This window comes from Panthera uncia, chromosome E3, assembly GCF_023721935.1.
Source record: "Panthera uncia isolate 11264 chromosome E3, Puncia_PCG_1.0, whole genome shotgun sequence".
Classification (NCBI taxonomy): Eukaryota; Metazoa; Chordata; class Mammalia; order Carnivora; family Felidae; genus Panthera; species Panthera uncia.
The window spans coordinates 3358903-3384400 of NC_064815.1; the positions used below are offsets into that span (position 1 = coordinate 3358903).

General features: G+C 41.5%; 1 protein-coding gene across 5 annotated transcripts in view; it reads left to right on the plus strand.

The window, feature by feature from the left end:
- ATF7IP2 (activating transcription factor 7 interacting protein 2) overlaps positions 1 to 21576 on the plus strand; it is a 59653-nt gene extending 38077 nt beyond the window's left edge. For 3 of the 5 annotated variants that reach the window (XM_049638225.1, XM_049638227.1, XM_049638226.1), the window contains exons 8-12: positions 556 to 629; positions 1748 to 1809; positions 2452 to 2551; positions 19375 to 19460; positions 20060 to 21576. In XM_049638225.1, coding sequence (XP_049494182.1) covers positions 556 to 629; positions 1748 to 1809; positions 2452 to 2551; positions 19375 to 19460; positions 20060 to 20473 — 736 coding nt within the window. In that variant the 3' untranslated portion in view covers positions 20474 to 21576. The remainder of the gene's footprint in view (positions 1 to 555; positions 630 to 1747; positions 1810 to 2451; positions 2552 to 19374; positions 19461 to 20059) is intronic. The other 2 variants (XM_049638228.1, XM_049638229.1) reach the window with 2 other exon arrangements.
- Positions 21577 to 25498: the final 3922 nt, after the last annotated feature.

Consider the following 25498-nt stretch of genomic DNA (forward strand, 5'->3'; position numbering starts at 1 on the left):
CTCTCTCTCTCTCTCTCTCTCTCTCTCTCTCTCTCTCTCTCTCTCTCCCTTCCTTCCTCTCTCTCAAATAAATAAACTTTAAAAAATAATATAAACTCATGAAAGGAGTCCGGGTCAAATGGGAGCTGAAGACAATCTTCTGACTCAGGATATTCTGTAACCGCAATCACCATCATTTACCAACTTTGTTTAGTTTAGTAAATGTATGGTAACTATTTCTACTATAGTGATTCAATGTAGAATCGTAGCAGAACTAATTTGTTATAGCTTTGTTTGTTATAGTCCTGTATCTGGAAGAGTCTAAGTGTCTTAATGGGTTTCTTTCAGTTATACTTTTAATTTTCATGAAGGCAAGTATACATGTTAGAGTGACTTGTATGTGTTGAACACTTATGTATATTGTATACTTATCATCTCTCTCCCTCTGCCCACAATTGTTAGATTAAAACGTGTCAGTTATGAAATGTTAAGTCAGAATTCTAACCACATTGCATGTTTCAGCCTAATAATGCATGTTTAGTTTATTTTTGTTTTTAATTTTCTTTATCATTTTAGTAACAATGATGATGTTATGTTGATTTCTGTGGAAAGTCCTAATTTGACAGCTCCAATTACATCAAATCCAACAGGTATCTGAAGTTGATTAAAATATTATCTATCAAATTAGAAAACCTCAAATCAGTTTTTTTTCTAATAGAGAATTGAATATTATCTTTCAATAAATAAATATTTTAATTCTGGTTCCAAAAGTGTTTTAATTTATGTCTGTGTTTTAATTTATATCTGAATAAGTAAACGATTCCTTGATATAACTGAGGTTTCTTTTTAAACTCGTGTTTATCAATTTATGGCCTTTTGTTTATTGTGTTTAATGGCTTTTTGAGTTTTGAAACTACTTACCCTTTCGTATACATTATTTTTCCATGTTTGCTCTGGCCTGTGTTGGGGGAACAGATTTGTTTTTTGTTTGTCTTTTTGTTTTGTCTTTTAAGTTACCTTACAGTCCACTTAAGATTTAAAGTCTGGCTGTTGTTTTGCATCTTTGATGTTTTAACTTTTACTTTCTTTGAGAATACTTTGTTGTTCTTTAGAGTTTCTGTCTTATTTCACTTACTTAAAAACTTTAACCTAAGATTTCTAAAGTTTGTCTCTTTTAAAATGGCTTTCTTGTTGGCCTAGAAGTTCTCATTCAAAATTATCCATTTCCTTTTCACATTTTACTATTTTAGAGTATTTGCATCTTGATTTCAGAAAGCTTTGCCTCCACTTATGTATCTCCTGAATTGCCCCCAGGGTTTGGACTGTTAAGATTGTGAATCAGATAGTTACAAGGGATATTAAGCATTGATCTGAGATTTTCTACTGGTTCCGGATCGAATGCTCTTCAGCCCTCTCCAGTAGTCTAGTTTAGAAATACTGTGAATAAAAAATGTGCGTCTTTCCTCAAATGCTATGTTAATTTACAGATGGATTTTCAAAAAAGGGTCACTAATACAGTTGTAAAGTCACAGAAGAACAAAATCTTTTGAACAAAAATTAGATTTTTTGTTTGTTTGCACTGTTCCTTGGTCTTTGGAATAGGTATGTCCATTGAATTACTTTTTGTGGCTATGTACCCATACTTGGTAAATGGTTAATTAGGATCCTCATTATTGTGTTTTAGCATTTGTATATATTACAAAGTTCATAAATATTTAATTGCTTAATAAACTTGTCAAATGTTGGTATTTTAATAATTGTCTTTCAGATACTGGAAAACCTACATCAGGAAATTCTAACAGTCTACCAAATGCTGAAACAGAAGTTCAGGTAGGTAATAAATATTGTTTCTGAGTGCTGTTTATTTGAATATGTTAGTTCTGTGAACTTGAGTGTTGCTACATGTTGGATGACTTAGTTTTGTTATTCATTCTTCGGGAGATTCATTCTCTGTGAAATTAATGTCTGACTACTTGGCATACCCATGGTCCAGTCTAGCTTAAACATTAAAAAGCAAACAGGGCACTTGAGTGGCTCAGTCGATTACACATTCAACTTTGGCTCAGGTTGTGATCTCACAGTTCATGAGTTCAAGCCCTGCATTGGGATCAGGCTCTCTGCTGTCAGCACAAAGCCCACATCAGATCCTCTGTCTCCTTCTGTCTCTGCCCCTCCTATTCTCATGCACCCAGGCACAGGCACTCTTCTCTGTCAAAAATAAACATTAAGAGAGAGAAAAAATTTAAAAAAATAAAAGCAAACACTTAATGATAAACATATTTCAAAACCATACTTACTTACCAAATTAACTCAGACTTTGCTTAGTCATATTGTGAAAAACCACGTAGTATTTCCTGAGCTTCTCCCTCATAGAATTAAATTAAACCTTAAGGACTTATAGGATGTTCTATCTTCTAAATGGTAATTTAAAATTTGTGTTTTATTTTTTTAAAAATATGTTCTGTTATGGAGGCAAAATCTTGTTTAACAACAACTTTTCAGGCCACAGAGAAAAAGAAATTTGATTCTGTGATCGATCTGACAAAAGAAGCCCGATCAAACTGCAACGCAGGTAAAGGAGTTGTCTTTCCTTCTTAAGTACGATGGAAGGTAACAATTCAGAAAGCATTTGACACATTTATAAAGTTTGTTTCAGTGTGTTAGTATATGTGTGTGTGTAGTTCTGTGCAGTTTTATCATGTAGAGATTCACGTGATGGTCACCACAGTCCAATGACACAACCATCTGTGGGTGTTCTGTGATGATATGCGTGTATCTTTTTGAGATTGGCTTCTTTTCCTTACTTAACATAATTCCCTCAGAGGGTCACCAGAGTTGTGTATCAGTAGTATTCCCTTTTGCTGCTGAGTAATATTCTGTGGTATAGATGTATAAAATAGTTTGTATTCACTCACTGAAAGACATTGGGTTGTTTGGGGCTATTATGAATCTCTTCTCTGGTACACACCTTTTTTCTTATATAACTATAACATTAGCACTGTGAGAGGAAGCTAGGGCATAACATGAAAGGGAAGAGGAACAGCGCCCTCTTTCTCAGAGTTAAAGAGAAAGAAGTAAAATATAGTCATCTGGGACTAGTAATGAGTTATAGAGTTTCATCCTTAATAACTGCACTTGAATGTTTTTGAAACTCTTGATAAACTCTTGAAATATTACTTATTAGCAATAGTAAAATGGTGTAATATTTAAAAATGGAGATTAGCATAGGAAATATATAGTCTAACTCCTTCTCCCCTTTCAACTATGGACCCAAACAAAGGTTGGAACCATTGAAATCTCCAGGTACCTCATGATAGAATTAAGAAACCCTTCAATTTCCAGTTTAGTGATGAAAATTACAAATATAAATCTGAAAATGAGTTGGAATCTATAATAATCAGTTGGTTGTTAATTCAGATTACAAATTGTTTCTAAACTACATGGTACAGTGCCGTAGACTCTAAGTCTAAAGTTCTCTCTTGACCAGCAAGAGAGTGGACACAGGATTAAAAGCGAGAGATGGCTAATATCCGGGAAAAGACAAGAGCCCCGATTAAGGGTCCTTGCTCCATTTTTATTAGGATCAGAAGGCTTACAAACATGGTAATGGATGTGCACAAAGAGGCAATGAAACTGTGAACAGTAACTCATGGACCTGAGGGAAAGGGGGTCTTGAAGGGGTTTAGGGGTTTGGGTTAATAACAAAACAAAATCCTGACACCAGGCAGATGGGTAGATGGTTGTTAAGGGCAGACAGGAGGCCCCGTGTCTGTTTATCTTCGCTAGCCTAGAGGATAAGACAGAGCACATAACCTCAGGGTTAACAAGACACCTTTCTTTTGTTAATCAGCTCCACTCTGGGCAGCTTCACCCACAGCACAGAGGTCTGTAGCCCTATTTACCTGTTTACCTAATTTGGTCCTTCCTTCCTGTGAAAGCAGCTTTCTGCTATAGTACTAAATTGGGGAGCCCTTTTGCCCTGAATACCTTATCTTGCTTACCTCATATACCTTTGTATTGGGGGCCTTTGCCCCCTCCTCTATTCTGGGGACCTTTGCCCCCCTTCTCTATCCTTATTCACCTAATCTTGTTTACCCATACTTGGGTGTGAGCATCCTATGGCTTTGTAATTCTTTCTGCCTTGTTAACTCATCAGTGCAGGCTCAGGGAGTCCCTCAGCTTATTCCCCAAAGTACAGGATTTGAGACACAATAAAATAAAAAGTAGGAACACAGATTCGTCACTGCTTAAGAAGATAAATCAGACCTCTAACTTGGGGGGCTTTAGTCTGAAATCTAGCAGTTGGACAGAGAGATCATGTTAATTCATGCTGTTGACCCATGATAACATGAGTCTGTTTATCTTGTAGAATATCCACTTCTCAATAAAGGTTCGTTTCTCAGGTCAAACCTAGACTGTCTCCTGTATTCCCAGTCTTGATGAATGGTATCACCAGCTCACTCCATTTTCCAAGCTAGACAGTTTTCCTAGACAAAAGGAAACACTTTTGACGCTTAGATCTGCCTCATTCCACGGTCTCGTCACTTTTCAAGCCCATCAGTTCTGTCTCCTGAAAAGCCAACCGGCCTGGTCCATGTATTTTCTTATTTCAGAATTCCATCACCTTTAGCCTGGTCTTCTGTCATGACCTAGTAAGTAATGTTTCTGCCCTAAACTTAGTGCTTCTGGTGACTCTTGCAAGCTGTCACTGCAATACTGCTTCCTGTGTACACACCTGTGTGTACAAATCAAAACTCCTTAGCACGACAGAATCCTTAATGACGTAGACCCTGCAAACTTTTCTAGCTTATGTTCTGCAAATCCCTTAGCTGTGCCTTAATCGCCTCTCAACAGGGAGGGCTGCTTCCTCTCCTCACCACCTCCACGTGTGCGGTTCCCTTTGTCGGGACGCCTCTCCCCTCTGGGCCTCCCTAGGCTTGTGTGATGTCCCCACTCTTCATCCTTTCATATTCAGTTTAGACACTTTGGCTACACTGTTCCTTCCAGGTTCTCCTTACCATTGGTATGTAGCGCACGCCCATATTATAGCTTGATTACACCGTTCTGTAATCATTTCTTTACATATGTCTTCCTGAAAGCACCTGAACTTCTTTTCTACAGCATCCGTGTCTTTATTAATCTGTAAGTTCCCATCCTTTTAGCACAATGTTTATCACATAGTTTACTTTCCCACCAAAATGTTCAATTAGTGCGGCAGATTTTCCACTAAAGAGTTTTAAAGGAAATATAATTTTGCACACTGTGAATGGGAGTGTGAATCTTTCTGGATGACATTTTTATCAATGTCAAAAACTTTACAAATATGGAAGCCTTTTGACCCCCAAATTCTTTGAAAATGTTCATCACAGTGCTATTTGTGATAAAACTTTGGAAACCCTTAAATTCCTAGAAATATAGGATTGATTGCACACATTTATATGGTGCAGCAGTATTCAGCCATTAAAAATAATGCTGTAGAAGAAGTACATGTGTTGATGAAAACGTGTTAGTAATATAACAAGAGAAAAAAGTTACAAATGTATGTGTAGAGAGTAGTGATGTGAGTAAATGATCCCAGACTTCCCTTTTCTGCCATAAACACACTAAACTAAACAAGATGTAATTTTTAAAAACCTTTTAAGATATTGCAGGATAGGAACTACAACCCCTGAGAGAAGGCAGTGAATGAGATGAGCTGTACAGATCGTCCCAACTCCCTTCCTAGACTGTGGTACACAGTAGGAGCTCCCAAGCAAAGAATGTCTGTCTTGCTGAGGTGAGGAGACAGAGATTGGCCTCCAGAGAGGCTAAGGCAGCTGGAGAGAAGGGGAAGACTATAGTATCAGAATCAGGAAGCCACTCAGAGAAAGAGCCCCAGGAGGTTAGCATAGAATCCTCTTGAGTCCTTACTGAAGTATTAAGCCACACATGGGTAGAGTGAAACTCAATACATCTGGGCAAAGAATGACCAAAGAGCTTTATGCTCACAGGTAGGAAATGTTTCCATTTTGACCAGCTATCGTGGCAGAGTCTTCTGAATATCTGGGTGTAAACTCATCTTAGAGCAAAGCCAACTGTAGCCTTACCCTAATAAAATCTAAAAACAAACTTCGAAAGGATCAAGCTGAACTACATGTAACTTGATGGCTTACCACACAAAGCTCACTGTGTTCTGTTTAAAATGAGAGAGAATAGAATTCGACATACAGCCATTTACATTTTATAATATCCATTATCCAATTTAAAAGTCACTAGAGATACAAAGATAAAAAAAAAAAAAAAATTGGAATCCAGGGCGCCTGGGTGCCTCAGTCGGTTGAATGTCCGACTTCAGCTCAGGTCATGATCTCATGGTCCGTGAGTTCAAGCCCCACGTCAGGCCCTGGGCTGACAGCTCAGAGCCTGGAGCCTGCTTCAGATTCTGTGTCTCCCTCTCTCTCTGCCCCTCCCCCGCTCATGCTCCATCTCTCTCAAAAATGAATAAATGTTAAAAAAATTTTTCTTTAAAAAATTGAATCCATAACCAAGAGAAAAATCAATCTATTTGAAACAAACTTAGAAATGACAGAGATGACAAAATTAACAGAGAGGGACTTTGAAAGATGTGATATAAATATGCTCAAACTGGGGCACCTGGCTCTTGATCTGGAGTTTGAGCTCCAAATTGGGGGATTACATAAAAAATTTAAATTGAAAAAAGAAAAAAGAAATATGCTCAAAGATAAAAAGTACACAGGAACATAATAAGAGAAAGAAAATATATAAAATAGAACCAAATTAGAAAACAAAATTCAGTGACTGGAAAAAACCAGCATATTAAACACAGAAGAAGGAAAAGAAATTGGTAAATTGGAAGAAATAGTACCTGACCAAATAGCTTAGAAAGAAACTATCCAAATTAAAGGAAGATTAAAAAGAGAAAAGAAAAAAGGCTGGGGAAAAAAGGAGTAAGAGTTTTTTAATGAGCTGTGGGATAATACCAAGTGGACCTACATACATGTATGGTCAGAAGTTTTCTAAATTTAATGAAAAGCACAAACCCACATAATTAAGAACTTCAGTAAATTCCAAGGAGGATAAATACAAAGAAAACCATATCAAGGTACCTCATAATCAATTCCTGAAAACCAGGGATAAAGAGAAAAAAATCTTAAAAGCAATTAAAAAAAAAAACAAAAATTGTTTTTAAGAAAAATAAATGTATCATAAAATATAGAGAGAAGAACGAAGAATTCAGTTTTCTCATTTGGAACTGTGCAAACCAAAAGACAGTCAAATGACATCATTAAAAGGCCGGGGGGAAAAATCCTTACCAAGTATATCTTTCAAAAGTGAAAGCAAAATTGAGACTTTTTTAGATAGGAACGTGTGGGTGGTTCACTCAGTTAAGGATCCGACTCTTGGTTTCAGCTCAGGTTCATGCATTCTCATGGTTCGTGAATTCGAGCCTCGCATTGGGCTCTGTGCTACTGGTGGAGACGAGCCTGCTTCAGATTCCCTCTCGCTCTGCTTCTCCCCCCTCCCACACACATGCTCTTTCTCTCTCAAAATAAATATGTAAAAAGACTTTTTAAGATAACATTTGTTGCCAGTAAACCTTCATGATTAAAAATAAAGGAAGTTCTGGGAGGGGTAGAGGTCCCTAAACTTGCCTCCTCTCTTGAACACAGCTAGATAAATATCAAATCATTCTGAATACCCAGGAAATCGATCCGAGGCCTGACGGAGGAAAACTGCACAACTCAAAGTAGGAAAACAGCCATGTTGCGGAAGGGGAGCTGCAGAGACTTGATTTAGGGGAGAAAAGAGCTGTGGGTGCTGCGAACGGAAGGGAGCCCTGATCACAGAGAAGGGAGCAACAGAGAGAGAGAGAGAGAGAGAGAGAGAGAGAACACCTGCAGCGGATTGCACAAGAAGAAAATCTTCCTCGAAACCATCAACCGGGAAAAGAAGAAAGGCTGACTGCTGCAGGCTATTACAAGCAGTGGAGCGCAAAGTCTCAAGTTTTAGAGGGCTGCGCCATCGCTGTGGCCGTGCCTGGTGGGCTTAGCAGGTGGGGAAGGAGGGTGGAGACCCGGGAGCAGGCACCGTGGTCTGAGGATCCCTTGGGTGGCACAGGAAGAAACGGTTCCCCTGCTTGGAGTACGTGTGGGAGTGGTGGCATGGCCTCTCTGGGGACAAACAGAACTGGTGGCGCCAGCATGCTGCCCTGTTTGCTAGCGTAGGAGCAGACACCAGCTGGGGGCAGCAAACCTTGGTGCCAGCCTTGTTGTGCAGTTTACCGTGAACTCCGAACCGCCGTGCAGTTCTGCGACTGCTCTTCTGGGACAGACTAGCAAAAGGCAGAAGCAAGGGAAGACCCTCCCCCAGAGGATCAGCGGGGGTCTGCGTCTTGGAGTTTGGAGTTTTGAAACCCAGGCTCGCACCCAACATAGAACACAGCAGTACCGTGCTGCCTGGCAGGTGGACAACTCAGACACAGGCAGGGTGAAGGCAGGGATTTGGCAGCAGTGGGGCACACAAGAAAGGTGATTGTTCACATTTCTCTGAGGGCGTCCTGAAGGGTGGCGGGCACAAACTCCCAGCTCCTAGGAGGAGAGAGCAAGGCAGTGCCATCCCCACCCCCTCACCCTCTACGCCTCAGTTCCCCCCACCTCTACCCATCAGCACGGACCGACTTCAATGAGCAAAACAGTGCCATCCAGTGGAGGCTAGAGCCGCTTACACCAAGCACCCCCCCCCCCCCCCCCCACCGGGAGATGCACCTCCATTAGGGCAAGTTCACCTGAGAATCAGCATAGCAGGCTCCACCTCCGGGAGGCCAGCACAGGACCCCCCCCCCATGCACAAAGTCAGTGATCTTGGACTGCTGCAAAGCTTTGGCTCTAGGGGAAACTGGACCTAGCTTCCTTTTTTTTTTTTTTTTGGATCTAACTTATTTTAACAAGCAGACCAAAGCACACCCAGGATTTACCTTCATTTTTTTTTAATTTATTTTTAAATATTGCTTTATTTATTTATTTATTTATTTATGGATCTACTTCTTTTAACAAGCACACCAAAACACACTTAGGATCTAGCTTTTTTTTTTTTTTTTTTTTTTTTTACCCCTGTAACAGCCATTATTCTCAAGAGTAGGAATACAACAGACTTTCCTAACAATCACACACACAAACAGACCAGTGGCCCAGACAAAATGACAAGACGGAGGAATTCAGTAATCACAAGGATACTAGCTGGGCTTGAGAAAAACATAGAAGACACTTAGAGAATCCATTACTGCAGAGATCAAAGAACAAAACACTAGTCAAAGGCCAAAATAAAAAATGCTGTAATTGAGATGCAAACCCAAATGGATGCAGTGACACTGAGGACGGATGAAGCAGAGGAACAAATGAGTGATACAGAAGATAAAATTATGAAAAATAATGAAGCGGAAAAAAAGAGGGAAAAAATGTATTGGATCATAATTGTACATTTAGAGAACACAGCAACTCCTTAAATGTGTAAACTTTCATATCATAGGAGTCCCAGAAGAAGAAGAGAAAGAAAAAGGAGGAGAGGGTTTATTTAAGCAGATTATAGCTGAAAACTTCCCTAATAAGGAAACAGACTTCAAAATCCAAGAAGCACAGAGAACTGCCATTAAATTCAGCAAAAGCTGGCCATCATCAAGGCATATCGTAGTCAAATTCACAAAATACATGGACAAGGAAAGAATCCTGAAAGTAGCAAGGGGGAAAATGTCCTTAACCTATAAGAGAAAATAAATCAGGGTCACATCAGATCTGTCCACAGAAACTTGGCAGGTCAGAAAGGAGTGGAATGATTTGTTCAACATGCTGAACGGGGAAAATGTGCAGTCAGGCTGCATATCCAGCAAGGCTGTCATTCAGAATAGAAGGAGAGAGAGTTTCTCGTGCAAGTAAAAACTAAAGGAGTTCATGACCACTAAAACAGCCCTGCAAGAAATATTAAAGGGGCAGACTCTGAGTGGGGAAGGGAAAAAAGACCAAAAGGAACAGAGAACATCACCAGAAACACCAACTTTACAGATAACACAATGGCGCTAAATTCCTATGTTTTCAGTACCACTCTGAATGTAAATTGACTAAATGCTCCAGTCAAAAGACATAGAGTATCAGAATGGATAAATAAAACAAGTCTTGTATATGCTGCCTACAAGAGACTTATTTTATTTATTTTTTGAATATGAAATTTATTGTTTAATTGGTTTCCATACAACACCCAGTGCTAATCCCAACAGGTGACTTCCTCAATGCCCATTACCCACCCTCCCCTCCCCTCCCTCCCAGCCCCCATCAACCCTCAGTTTATTCTCCGTTTTTAAGAGTCTCTTATGGTTTGGCTGTCTCCCTCTCTAACTTTTTTTTTCCTTCCCCTTCCCCATGGTCTTCTGTGAAGTTTCTCAGGATCCACATAAGAGTGAAAACATATAGTATCTGTCTTTCTCTGTATGACTTATTTCACTTAGCATAACACTCTCCATTTCCATCCTCATTGTGACAAAAGGCCATATTTCATTCTTTCTCATTGCCACGTAGTACTCCATTGTGTATATAAACCACAATTTCTTTATCCACTCATCAGTTGATGGATATTTAGGCACTTTCCATAATTTGGCTATTGTTGAAAGTGCTGCTATAAACATTGGGATACAAGTGCCCCTATGCATCAGCACTCCTGTATCCCTTGGGTAAATTCCTAGCAGTGCTATTGCTGGTCATAGGGTAGATCTATTTTTAATTTTTTGAGGAACCCCCACACTGTGGACTGGCGTGAGGTGGTATCTCAGTGTGGTTTTGATTTGTATTTCCCTGATGAGGAGTGACGTTGAGCATCTTTTCATGTGCCTGTTGGCCATCTGGATGTCTTCTTTGGAAAAGTGTCTGTTCATGTTTTCTGCCCATTTCCTCACTGGATTATTTGTTTTTCGGGTGTGGAGTTTGGTGAGTTCTTTATTTTGGATACTAGCCCTTTGTCTGATATGTCATTTGCAGATATTTTTTCCCATTCCATTGGTTGCCTTTTAGTTTTGTTGATTATTTCCTTTGCAGTGCAGAAGCTTTGTATCTTCATGAGGTCCCAATAGTTCATTTTTGCTTTTAATTCCCTTGCCTTTGGAGATGTGTCAAGTAAGAAATTGCTGCAGCTGAGGTCAGAGAGGTTTTTTCCTCCTTTCTCCTGTAAGGTTTTGATGGTTTCCTGAAGAGACTCATTTTAGACCTAAACATATGTGCAGACTGAAAATAAAGGAATGGAGAACCATCTATCATGGCTAATGGATGCCAAAATAAAGCCAGAGTAGGCATACTTATATCAGAAGTACTAAATTTTAAACCAAAGACTTAAGAAAAGATGAAGAAGGGCATTATATCATAATTAAGGGGTCTGTCCATCAAGGTGATCTAACAGTTGTGGGCCGTCTGGGTGGCTTAGTCATTTGACCATCCGACTCAATTTCAGCTCTGATCATAATCCCAGGCTCCACGTTAGGCTCTGCATTGAGCATGGAGCCTGCTTAAGATTCTCCCTCCCTCCCTCCCTTTCTCTCTCTCTCTCTCTCTCTCTCTCCCTCCCTCCCTCCCTCCCTTCCTCCCCTGCCCCTCTCCCCCATTCACACGTGTGTGGTCTCTCTAAAATAAATAATAAACTAAATGAAAAAATAAATAATAATAAATATAATACATTAAAAACAAAATCTAACAACTGTAAATATTTATGCCCCCAAGTGGAAGCCCCCAAATATACAAATCAATTAATAACAAACATAAAGAAACTCACAGATAATAACACAATAATAGTATGGGACTTCAACAACCCACTTTCACAGCAATGGACAAATCATCTAAACAGAAAATCAAAGAAACAGCGGCTTTGATTGGCACATTGGGCCAGATGGACTTAACGGATTTATTCAGAACATTTCATCCTAAAGTGGCAGAATACACATACTTTTCAAGTGCATATAGAATATTCTCCAGAATAGATCACAAATCAGCCCTCAACAAGCACAAAGAGACTGAGATCATGCATGCATATTTTCAGACCACAGTGCTATGAAACTTGAAGTCAACCACAACAAAAAATTTGGAAAGACCACAATACATGGAGATTAAAAAATATCCTACTAAAGAATAAATGGGTTGGGGCACCTGGGTGGCTCAGTTGGTTAAGCATCCAACTCTTGATTTCAGTTCAGGTCATGATCTCATGGTTTGTGAGTTCAAGGCCCACATCAGGCTCTGTGCTGATAGCACAGAGCCTGCTTGGGACTCTCCCTCTTTCTGTGTCCCTCTCCCACTCGTGCTTGAAAATTAAAGCACAATAGTGCAAAACTTTTGGGATGCAGCAAAGGCTCTGCTAAGAGGGAAAAATATTGCAATACAGGCTTACCTCAAGAAGCAAGAAAAGTCAAATATGCCACCTAACCTTAAGGAGCTAGAAAAGGAACAGCAAATAGAGTGAGCAGGAGAAGGAGAAAACAAGGATTAGAGCAGAAATAAATGATATAGAAACAAACAAACAAATAGATCAATGAAACTAAGCTGGCTCTTTGAAAGAATAAAATTGATAAACTCCTAGCCAAACTTATCAAAAAGAAAAGAGAAAAGATCCAAATAAATAAAATTACAAATGAAAGATATCACCACAAATACAGAAATACAAAAAAAAATTTAAGAAAATATTATGAAAAATTGCCAAAAAAACCAGGGCAATGTGTAAGAAATTGACAAATTCCTAGAAACATACACACTACCAAAACTGAAACAGGAAGAAATAGAAAATTTAAGCAGGCCCATAGCCAGCAAAGAAATTGGATCTGTAATTAAAAATCTCCCAACAGGGAGGGGCGCCTGGGTGGCTCAGTCGGTTAAGCATCCGACTTCAGCTCAGGTCACGATCTCGCGGTCCGCGAGTTCGAGCCCCACGTCGGGCTCTGGGCTGATGGCTCAGAGCCTGGAGCCTGCTTCCGATTCTGTGTCTCCCTCTCTCTCTGCCCCTCCCCTATTCATGCTCTGTCTCTCTCTGTCTCAAAAATAAATAAACGTTAAAAAAAAAAAAATTAAAAAAAAAATCTCCCAACAAACAAAAGTTCAGGGACAGATGGCTTCCCAGGGGAATTCTAACAGACATTTAAAGAAGAGTTATTAATATAATATCCCAAGACCAGACAAAGACCCCACCTAAAAGGAGAATTACAGGCCAATATCCCTGATGAACATGGACCCAGAAATTCTCAACAAGATGCTAGCAGATTGAATCCAACAGTACATTAAAAGAATTATTCACCACAACCAAGTGGGATTTGTTCCTAGGTTGCAGGGGTGGTTCAATGTTCACAAACCAATCAGTGTGATAATACCACATTAATAAAAGGATAAGAACCATATGACTGTCTCAATAAATGCAGAAAAAGCATTTGACAAAATACAGCATCCATTCTTAATAAAAACCCTCAACAAAGTAGGTATAGATGGAACATACCTCAACATCATAAAAGCCATATACAAAAGATTCACAGCCAATATCCTCAGTGGGGAAAAATAAGGTTTTTCCTCTGCAGTCAGGAACAAGACAGGGATATCCACTCTCACCATTATCATTTAACATAGTACTGGAAGTCTTAGCCTCAGACAACAAAAAGAAATAAAAGGCATCCAAATCAGCAAGGAAGAAGTCAGAGTTCTGCTATCTGCAGACATGATACTTACTGTGGAAAACCTGAAAGACTCCAACAGAAAAATTGCTAGAACTAATACATGAATTCAGCAAAGTTGAAGGATATAAAATCGATGTACTTCTGTATATCTCTGTACGTCTGTTGCATCTCTATACACCAGTAATGAAGCAGCAGAAAAAGAAATCAAGGAATCGACCCCATTTACAGTTGCACCATAACCAGTAAGATACCTAGGAATAAACCTAACCAAAGAGGTAAAAGGTCTATACTCTGAAAACCAAAGAGCACTTACAAAATAAACTTAGGAGGACACAATGAAATGGGGGGAGAAAAAATCCATGCTCATGGACTGGAAGAACCAACATTGTTAAAATATCTACATGATCTAAAGCAATCTACACATTTAATGCAATCCCTATCAAAATACCACCAGCATTCTTCACAGAGATAGAACAAACAATCCTAAAATTTGTGTGGAACCACAAAAGACCCTGAACAGCCAAAGCAATCTTGGATAATAAAGGCAAAGGTAGAGACATCACGATTCCAGACTTCGAGCTATATTACAAAGCTGTAGTCATCAAGACAATATGGTGCTGGCACAAACAGAGACACATAGATCAGTGGAACATTTCAATGGAGAATTGAAAACTCAGAAATGGACCCACAACTATATGGTTAACTAATCTTTACCAAAGCAGAAAAGAATAGCCAATGGGAAAAAAACCGTCTCTTCAACAAATGGTGTTGGGAAAATTGGACCACTTTCTTATACCATACACAAAAATAAATTCAAAATGGATGAACGACCTAAATGTGAGACAGGAAAGCATCAAAATCCTAGAGGAAAACACAGGTAGCAACCTCTGTGACCTCTGCTGTAGCAACTTCTTACTAGACACATTGCCAGAGGCGAGGAAAACAAAAGTAAAAATAAACTATTGGGACTTCATCAAGATAAAAGGCTACTGCACAGCAAAGGAGACAATCAACAAAACTAAAAGGCAGCCTAAGGAATGGGAGAAGATATTTGCAAATGACATATCTGATACAGGGTTAGTATCCAAAATCTATAAAGAACTTACCAAATTCAACACCCCAAAAATAACCCAGTTAAGAAATGGGCAGAAGACATGAATAGACAGTTTTCCAAAGAAGACATCCAGATGGCTAACAGACACCTGCAAAGATGCTCAACATCACTCATCATCAGAGAAACACAAATCAAAACCACATTGAGAAACTACCTCACACCTGTCAGAATGGCTAACATTTAACAACACAGGAAACAACAGATGTTGGTGAAGATATGGAGAAAGGGGAGCCCTCTTAACACTGTTGGTGGGAATGCAAATTGGTGCAGCCACTCTGGAAAACAATATGGAGGTTCCTCAACAATTTTAAAATGGAACTACCATACAATCCAATTGCACTACTAAGTATTTATCCAAAAGATATAAAAATACAGGTTCTAAGGGGTGCATGCACCCTGATGTTTATTAGCAGCATTGTCAACAATAGCCAAACTATGGAAAGAGCCAAAGTGTCCCATCAATTGAAGAATGGATGAAAGGTGTTTGTGTATGTATGTGTACGATAATACACATACATACACACACCCACACACAATGGATTATTACCCAGCCACCAGAAAGAATTAAATCTTATAATTGGTAACAGCAGGGAAGGAGCTAGAGTATATTATGCTAAGTGAAATAAGTCAGTCAGGGAAAGTCAAATACCATATGATTTCACTCGTGGAATTTAGGAAAGAAAACCGATGAACGTATGAGAAGGGAAAAGAGAGAGAGGGAAGCAAACCATAAGAGACTCTTAATGATTGAGAACAAACTAAGGGTTGATGGGGGGGGGGGGGGGGGATGGGGGATGGGCATGAAGGAGGGTATTTGTAATGACGAGCACTGGGTGTTACGTGTAAACGATGAATCACTAAATTCTACCCCTAAAGCCAGTATTACACTATGTTAAGCAACTAGAATTTAAATAAAAATTTGCAGAAAAAAAAATAAAGGAAGTTCTTCTAGCAAAATGAAAATGATAGCAGATGGAAAGTGTTGTATGTGAAAGAATGTAATACCATGTTGTAGAGTTTCTAATATATGTGGAAGTTAATATATGACAAGAGTGGTGCATAAGACAGGAATGGATGTATGCTCTTGTGAGGGTCTTAACGTTTTATTCGTATGTTACTTGAAAACAGACTAAGTTATTGAAGATACATATGGTAATGCCTAGAGCAATAATTTTTGTAAGTGCAAGTATAGCTAATAGACCATAGTGAGGATAAAATGGAATTTTTAAATAATCTAAGAGAAGCCACAAAAAATGCAAAGAGCAAACGAAACTAACGGAGAACAGAAGGCAAGGTGGTAGAGTTAAACCCAGCCATACTGATAATTAGAATAAGTGTTCGTGGTCTAAATACTACATTCACAAGCAGACCTTGTTGGACTGGATAAGAAAACAAGATCCAACTGTAAGATAATTATATGATGCCCTTCAGATACAAATACATGGAGAGGTTAAAAGGATGGAGGGAGACAGCTATGCAAAAGCATACAGACGCTAGTCGTGAGAAAGCTGGGGTGACGGTATTACCATCAAATGGACTTGAGAACAAGGAATATTACCAGGGGTAAAGAAGACTATCTCTAATGATAAAGCAGTCATTTCAACAGGAAGACCTGGGAAACCTACATGTGTATGTACTTAATCACAGCATTTCAGAATTCCTGATGCAAAAACTTATAGGACTGAGATGACAAATAGAAAAATAAGCCATTAGAATTAGAGGTTCCATCACTCCATTCTCAGCAATTGACAGGGTATGTAGAAACCTGAGCAACACTACCAACCCAGCTTAAGCTAACTGACATTTGTAGAACGCTCAACTCAACCATGGCAGAATATACCTTCTCTTTAAGTGCATATGAAATATGCGATAGGATAGATTGTGTTCTGGACCATAAAACTAGTCCCAGTATATTTAAAAGGACTGTAGTCCTGCAGGGTATGTTCTTTGACACGGCAGAATTAAATTCACAATCAGTAACAGGGATCGCTGGAAAATCGCTAGGTATTTGCAGACCAGACACGTTTCTAAATAACCCAGGAGTCAAAGCAGTCAAAAGGGAAATTTGAAAATGTTTTCAACTGAATGAAAACTGAAACAGCAAAATGTGAGGGAAGCAGATAGAGCAGTGCTTGGAGGGAAGTTACTAGCATTAAATGTTTATATTAGAAAAAATGGAAAGTCTAAAATGAGCAATCTGATAAGCTTCTCCCTTAAGATGCTTGGGAGAAAAAGAGCCAATTAAACGCCAACAAACGGATGACACTTCACTGTAGAGGCTGTGGGGATGGTGGACTGGCACGAGAGAACATCCTCGACATCGTCACTCGCCAGGCCAGTGCAGACTGGAATGAGATGCCGCAACATGGCTACAGAGGAGAACAACTGAAAATACACAGAGTGTGGGCACGGATGTGGAACAGCCTAGAATTCCCAGGCCGTAGCGGTAGGGATGTACAATGGTAAAACCACTTTCGAAGTGATCTGGCGGTTCAGTAGGTCAACTGCACCCGTACCGTGTGACCGCGTTATTCTAATCTTAGGTATTGATTGGCCCAAGAGAAATGAAAACCCACATCCACAAAGACTTGACACGTATGTTTGTGGCCACTTTATGCATGTAGCCCCAAACTAGAAACAGTGCAAATGTCCATCAGTGGATAAATGGAGAAACAGGTTGCGGCATATCTATAGTACAGCTAAATGCTACTCAACAGTAAATATGAACAAAATGTTGGGGTGTCTGGCTGGCTCCGTCGGTGGTGCACGTGGCTCTTGATCACAGGGTTGTGAGTTCAAACCCCACTTTGGGAGCTTATTTAAAAAAAAAATAGGGGCACCTGGGTGGCTCAGTTGGTTGAGCCTCCGACTTCGGCTCAGGTCATGATCTCACAGTTTGTGGGTTTGAGCCCCGCATCAGGCTCTGTGCTGACCCGCTTGCTCAGAGCCTGGACCCTGCTTTGGATTCTGTGTCTCCATCTCTCTCTGCCCCTCCCCGGCTCATGCTTTGTCTCACTCTGTTTCTCAAAAATAAATAAATGTAAAAAAAAAAATTTTTTTTAAATAAGCAAAATCTTATTATATACAACTACATGGATACAATTTCAGAACATTGTCCTGGGCCAACTAAAACCTTCTGTCTCTCCCTTAGGCTCACATTTTCTCTGTTTTACCCTTTTCTTCCCTTCACCAGCTCTCTTCTGTTCTCATTTTTCTCCCTTTTCCCTCCCCTCTCCCTTACCACAGTCCACAATTTACTGTTGACCCTGGGTAATGTGGGGGATAGGGACACCAGCCTCCACACAGCTGAACATCTGTGGGGTGACTCACTCAGTTAAGCGTCTAACTGTGGCTCAGGTCATGACCTCATGGTTTGTGAGTTCGAGCCCCACATCAGGCTCTCTGCTGTCAGCACAGAACCTACTTCGGATCCTCTGTATCCCCCTTTCTCTGCCTGCCTCTCTCTCTCTCTCTCTCTTTCACTCAAAATAAATAAACATTAAACATTTTTATCAAGAAAACAAAAGAAAAGAAAAGAAAATCTGCCTAGGGGCACCCAGGTGGCTCAGTCAGTTATACATCCAACTCTTGATTTTGGCTCAGGTCATAATCTCACAGTTCGAGAGTTCAAAGGCCCACATCAGGCTCTGCGCTGGCATTGTGGAGCCTGCTTGAGACTCTCTGTCTCCCACTCTCTGCCCCTCCCCCATTCACACTTGCTCTCTTGCTCTCTCAAAATAAATAAACTAAGAAAAAAAAAAAAAGAAAAAAGTAAAGAAAATCTGCATATGACTGTTGGCTCCCCAGAATGTAACTACTAACAACCCACCGTTGACTGGAAACCTTACTGATAACAAACAGTCAACACCTGTTTGTGCGTTCTATGTCGTATATACTGTTTTCTTACAATACAGTAAGCTAGAGAAAAAATGGCTTGACAGTTATAAGGAAGAGAAAATATTTGTACAGGACTGTACTACATTTAATGAAAAACAGCGACATCTAGGTGGACCGAGCCTGTGTTGTTCAAGGGTCAGTGGTATATCTGATGCCCTCTAGGCTGAAGCAGCCTCCGCAGCAGAGTCCTATAACCTCCAGGCTGCCTGATATTTCATTTGAATTCCTAGGACTTGTGTGTGTCATATATTTATACAGGATTGCAGATGGCTCTGTTTGCAAATATCCTGTTGGCCTGAGAGAGCACGAGCCACCTCTAAGAGCCCTGAGCCAGGAGCACTCTCCTGGGTGTAGTTTTTCCTACTTGCAGCTTACATAATGACTTCAGTGTTTAAGGGGAGAATTCTTGTCCCATTTGAAGGAAAGTTCGCTGTATTCAGCACCTTTGGGTCTTGAATATTTATCAAAAGTTTGTCATCTTATTTCACAGTTTTGTAACTTTAGTTCACATTTAATTATTATTAAATAATATGAATAATATGTCATCTTCTGTTGTCTCAAGATTCCTAATACTTGGAGTATATGTTTTAACAGTATAATTGTGATACAGAAAGTTAAGGTGGACGTAACTAGCTTTGCTTAAAGGCTATGGAATTGATTGTTGCAGATAAATTTTACTTCTTACACCTTGTGTTCACAGAAAGTTCAGTATCCACCCTGGAGTCACCCGCAAAAGCGGTTTCAACCTCAAAAGAGACAACCCCAGTGGCACAAAATGCAGCCCAGGTACTGATGGGAGATGCTCTATAAGGGATGCTCCTTCCAGATTGAGGGGAAGTACCCATTTACCTAGGCAGACACATTTGGGTCCCCTTGCAGCTTGTGCTTTTAAAACTGTGCTGTTGTACATCTCCTTATGTATGCAGTCAAAATAATGGAGTCTTCCAGAAGCTATAAAAGTTAAAGCAAATACAAATGTGTGTGTGTGTGTGTGTGTGTGTGTGTGTGTACAAAAGATTTTTAAGAGCAGTCGCCATTGTTGATGACGGTGGAGAGAAATGGGTGTTCATGTACACTCACACCATTCATGTAAACTAGCACAGCGTTTGGGAACACAAGTTGGAAATGAGCTGGAATATTGATCCAGAATGTCTGGGACCTCACCGTTCTGGATTAGTGACACTGCAGAGTGTGCAAATCATAATGCCAAAAGCAGCTTATGCTTAAAAAGACCGGCCCTAGCCCCACATAGTCTTGAAGCATCCTTTTGTCCTGAGGATTTGGAGAAACGGACAGAAAACTGGGATTTAGAACTGCAGTCGCGCGCGTGTGAATTACCAGAGCCCGCCGAGCCAGCTCGCTAAACTTTCTAAATGTGTTTTTAGGCTCCTGAGTCCTTTGAGCACCTGCCGCCTCTCCCAGAACCACCACCACTGCTGCCCGAGCTTGTAGACAAAACCCGAGACACGCTTCCCCCGCAGAAGCCTGAGCTCAAAGTGAAGCGGGTGCTGAGACCCAGGGGCATCGCGCTGACTTGGAACATCGCTAAAATCAACCCCAAGTGTGCCCCTGTGGAAAGCTATCACCTCTTTCTCTGCCATGACAACCCTAGTAATAAGTTTATTTGGAAGAAAATCGGAGAAATTAAAGCTTTACCACTCCCAATGGCCTGTACTCTATCTCAGTTTTTAGCTTCCAACAAATACTATTTTACCGTCCAGTCAAAAGACATTTTTGGACGATATGGACCATTTTGTGATATAAAATCTATCCCTGGGTTTTCTGAAAATCTCACCTAAAAGTCTTTGGTGATTATTTATTGTATCGCACTGTTTTGTTTTTTCATTTTTGAGTTGTTGGTTTACAGTGTTCCTCTAACACTATTTGCCAGGGGCCAGTTCAGATTGTGAACCCTTTGAACAGGGACAGGCCTCGTCCTTATGTTGTAAGTGACGTCTCATTTCATGAATTTCTGATTTGCGTTCAATAAGTACTCCCAGAAGATATGTTCTAAAACATACGCTTCCCTGGACTCACGTCACTTCGGCTGTGCTGTGTACATAACCTCTGGGACTATGGAGGCGCTGCTGTTCTGTCTCCAAAGCCCTAGGATACGAGCAGCCACTTCTTGTGCCTTTGGAAAGCAGCGTTCGGTGCCCTGCTTTTGTGGTCAGTGTAGCTACAAGAAAAATCAGCTCTCTGCTGAGGAACGGTCATCCCTGGGGTGCTCACCAAGATTTTACGAAAATAAATGTCTTCTCCTTCTGTTCAAATCCTAAGGGCTTGTCATTTGCCCTCTCCCTGTGTTTTTCTTTTTGGCCCTGTCAGTCATTTGGGGAAAGAGCCTGGAGGTTTTCCCTAAATTTGTTTGTATATTTCGATATCTATAATAAAATTAGTTACACACTGTGTGCTGTGTATACAAAACACAGAGTATCTCTGATAAGAACAGTATCCAACCCTCTATTTCAGCTCCAGAAAATGGAGTTGTCTGCCTGAGGTTCAAGGCTTTCCTTTGCTGACTCCTCAGTGCTACTCTCTGTTCATTTGCTGGCTGCCGTCATACTCGGAGAGAGGACGTAACACTAAGGGGCCCCGAGAGATGCGGCCCGTGAACCCCTCTGAGGGACACTAAAGTGAGGCGGCAGCCAGCACAAGCTCCCCAGGAAACCGTGAGCAGACTGGATACGTGTACTTCAGGGCCCAGGGGGTGGTGAGAAAAGGAACACCAACTCTTAGTGTGAAGAATCGTCTGTTCGGGAGGTGTCCTTTCCCGGTTTGTAGTGAAAGCTCAGTCCTCTGAGCTCTGAGATTTCAAAAATTGAACGAGGAATGGTTTTCCTTGGCATTTTGTGAATATCTTCACATCTCCAGTCATAAATAAAGCTATTATTTTACGGTCTCCTGTGTCTTTATCTCCTAAGACATTTCTACTGGAAGAGCCCGATTCTGGCCTTTCTGTGTTGTAACAGCTTGTGCTATGTCCTGCACCTGTGACAACTACTACATTAAAAAGAGGTCCTACGCCGTCCAGGGCCTGGCATTTGAGGAAGTGTTTTTAGAGGGTCTTGCATGCACTGTGTGTCTTTGGCTACTCTATCTCGCTACTCGTGGTGGGGAGTTGGACCTTCCGCCTCATGTGCTTTGATTCATCTGCTGAAGTAACCCTGGGAAAAAGGAGAAGCGGGGGCCCGGGGAGAAGGGAAGAAACCTTATCCCAAACGAAGAAATGACAGGGGCGGAAAAAAAGACCAGGCAGAGAATCAAAGAAACCATAGGCTTAATCCAGAAAGAGAAAATAAGGAGATACAGAAAAGGTGTAAAAAGAATAGGGTAAAAATGCCTGATTAAATGACCAGAGGAGAGGAAAAAAATACATATTTTATATATAATAAGAATGGATCAAAAATCAAATCAGAAGCTCTGAGGCTGATTCCAAGGGGGGAAGAAAGAACGAGAGTAGAAAGGCGAGGGAGAAGAGAAGGAAAGGAAAGAAAAAAAAGACTAATCTAAAAAACCACCAGACAGTTATCTGTTGGTGCCTGGGACCCGTGACTGTGCCGTGTCTGGTTCGGTCAGTGTCAATCTCACCCCGGTAGATAAGCAGTTACCACGTGTGGAGGGGCAGGGTTTGGTGTAAGCGGGGGCCCACGCCCCCTGGGGGCCTCTGTCCTGGTCCCTGAAGCCCCACCCCTGGGTGAAAGGAAAATGACACCCCAATCTCCTCCCTGAACTGGGTGTCTCAAAGCACGCTGTTCAGGCCATCCTCACAGAGCCACCCAGGTGGGTGGCTTGTCCTGTTCCACAGTCCCCCATGCCTCCCAGGTACTCCACTAGGATTCAAAACCCGGTATCTTCAAGGATCCCATTGTGTGCAGGTGTGGTTCTGGAATAGCACCGCTCCACCCAGCCACAAAGGGCCTCTGGCTGACACCTGCAGGGTCTTCTGTCCTTGGTGGGGGGCAATACACTCTCTTCCCACAGCACTCCAGGGAGGAGACTGCTTTCTCCCAGTGCACCCCCAAGATCACTGGCTCCCCTCCTTCCCAGGACACACACACACTGCTGGCTCCAGTCCCAGACAAAGTCATACACCCCTGAAAACTCTGACCTAAACTCCTAAGGCTGTTTGCAAAGTAGAAACAGGCTCTCTTCATATTTTTAATTCCCTGGCCAGTGGTCGGGAGAGGGTTTTCTCTTACCCGAATATAATCCCACACTTCCACAGCCTTTCTCTTCCTTTTGTCTCTCCACCGAAGGGGATCCCCCCGCCCTGTGTCTACACTGCCCATTTCATCTCCCCCAATTCACAAACATACACCTCTGTCCTGCCACGTGTCTCTGTACACCTGTGATTTTTCTGTCCCTCTGCAGACTGGATTCCTGAGATTCCAAGTGTTCTGACCTCAATACCGATGTGTTTGAGGGATGAGGGAAATTTGGGCCCCCCTACTTCTCCGCCATCTTGACTCCTCCTGGAAAAGCCAGATTCTGAACTGAATTTGATGAGCTGAGCTTCCCTCTGTGAGGTCCCGTTTCAGGCTCAGAGCAATGGAGTGGGGCGGGGCGGGGTGGGGGGGCATCCCTCAGCACAGGACGAGGGCTCCACTTAGGGGAGGACTGCACCCTTCGGCTGACGCGGAGTAGACATTCATGTGCTAAGCCAAGCTCCAAGAGTTGACCCCACGGACAAGATTGTGGTGGGCATTCACCGAAGTGAAACACATCCCCAGCCAGCAAATCTTCTGGAATGTTGGTGAGTACACAAGCTTAAGCAAGAGTTTCACAATAACAGGATGAGGGAGGAAGGTCGATAGCAAGCATCTTAGAGTTGGTGGCTCAAAAAGCATTAATGGCTTTTGCCTTTTGGAAAGTGCAGGGGCAATATTCTCAACTGTTACCCTATCGGTGACACCAGAAGAGAGCCAGCCGAAGGAGATCACATGTGAAATGCCCCGATTTTAGGCAGAAAGGGGGAAAGCAAAGAGGTCTTCCCATGTCTCCCATTTCTCAGCGGCCTTCAGCTCACCATGATCCTTACGCCAGAACGGCTTATTTTTTGAGGGGTGGCCTATTCGGGTTTCCTTCAAGGTGGATAAAAAATCAAGTTGCATCTCTCCCCTGACAAAAATCTCATGAGGCCAAAAGGGGTAGGAACTGACTGAATTGGATTTTAGGGATTTTTTTTTTTAAGTCCAATTTTACTCCACCCTCTGGATGTATGGTAATGGGTAATATGTATAAGTGTCAGTCAATCTCTGAGTGTTTGTCGCTTCACCTTCCTTAAAGGTTACAGGAAGTTGAACAAATTAAGGCTGATACCAATGGACACACCTATAGATACTGTTACGAATCACAGGGGCAAGGACACATCTGGAAGTTCTTTTTCTTTCTTTGATGGAGGGAAATAATGTCTGATGTGTGAAGATAATAGTTCTGCACCCAAGATTTATTTATTGATTCCCCTGGATTTGGGGGGCACATAGTGCATGCAGTTGGTAAAGTTTGATGGAATGGATTTAAGCCACGGTAACACAAGAGGCAGGTAATACTTGATTTTTGCAATATAGAGTGTTAACTCTTTGCATTCAAGGAAATACTCCATTTTGGGGAGTACCTAATGGTAAGAGAATTCTGGAATGTCCAAAGTGCCTTGAAAAAAGGGTACAGACATAGCACAGGGGGTGAAAACCACATGTGATGGGCATTACTGGGGGTCATAGGGTATATTCAGGACTACCTGCATATTAACCTGATCACTGCCACGGCTTGAGCCAGCTCCCTTTGGGCGAATTATGCATCTCACTCCATGAAAAGGAAATCTTCCCAGGGACCTGGGTGGCTCAGTCAGTCTTGATTTCGGCTCAGATCGTGATCTCACAGTTTGTGGGATCAAGGCCCACATCAGGCTCTGCAATGATGTGAGGAGTCTGCTTGAGGTTCTCTCTCTCTCCTCTCTCTCCGCCCCTCCCCCTTCACACACATACTCTCTTTCAAAAAAGATAAACTTTATATAGATATAACAAAGAAGAAGAAAAAGAAATTGTCCCATAAGCTGGAGTCACCCATCTCTTGCTCACAGATTGGGACCCACAAGTGGCAAGCAGAGACACTTGGGTAGTTCAGCAGTAGGGTTTGGGATCTTGTTTCAATCCACATGGGCTCTGTATAAAACCAATTTGGTAGAGTTATGAGCAGGACTTATTCCTCTGAGCAAACTAGAGGCCAAGCTTGGGTAGGCTGGGCTATAGCCCAAGACAAAGGAGAAATTCTTAGCAGTTTTGGCAAGAGGTTTATGACACAGTAAAGGTTTGGGACACAAAGCTCAGCCAACCCAAAACTGTTTTCACTGATTCGTTAAATTTCCCCAGTGAAATATTCATGTATTCATTCACCAAGGAATTATCGAACATCTGCCAGGTGCCAGACCTCAGGCCCGGGGCTGACATGGAGAACAAGAGAAGATACTGCCCCCGCCCTTTCGGAAGTGGCGTAAGGACATTAACGAGTAAGAAATGAACATGCAAGATTTCCCTAGAGCGCTGGCAATGTGATCCATGAGGAACATGAGCAGGGAGATACAGTGGAACATGGTGGTGAGACAGGCTGGTCCTGGAGACCGTCTGCTGGGAAGGCTTGTGCCAGTCGAGGGGTTTAACTCAGGAAAGTTCTCTGGAGGTAGAGGATTGAGTGGAAGAGGGAAATCCCATGGGCCAACGAAATGCAGTGCGTGATTCTTAGTGGATCGTGGATTTAGAAAAGCAGCTCTAAAGGACATCATTTGGACAACCAGCAAAGTCCCAACTATATAGACTGTGCAGACA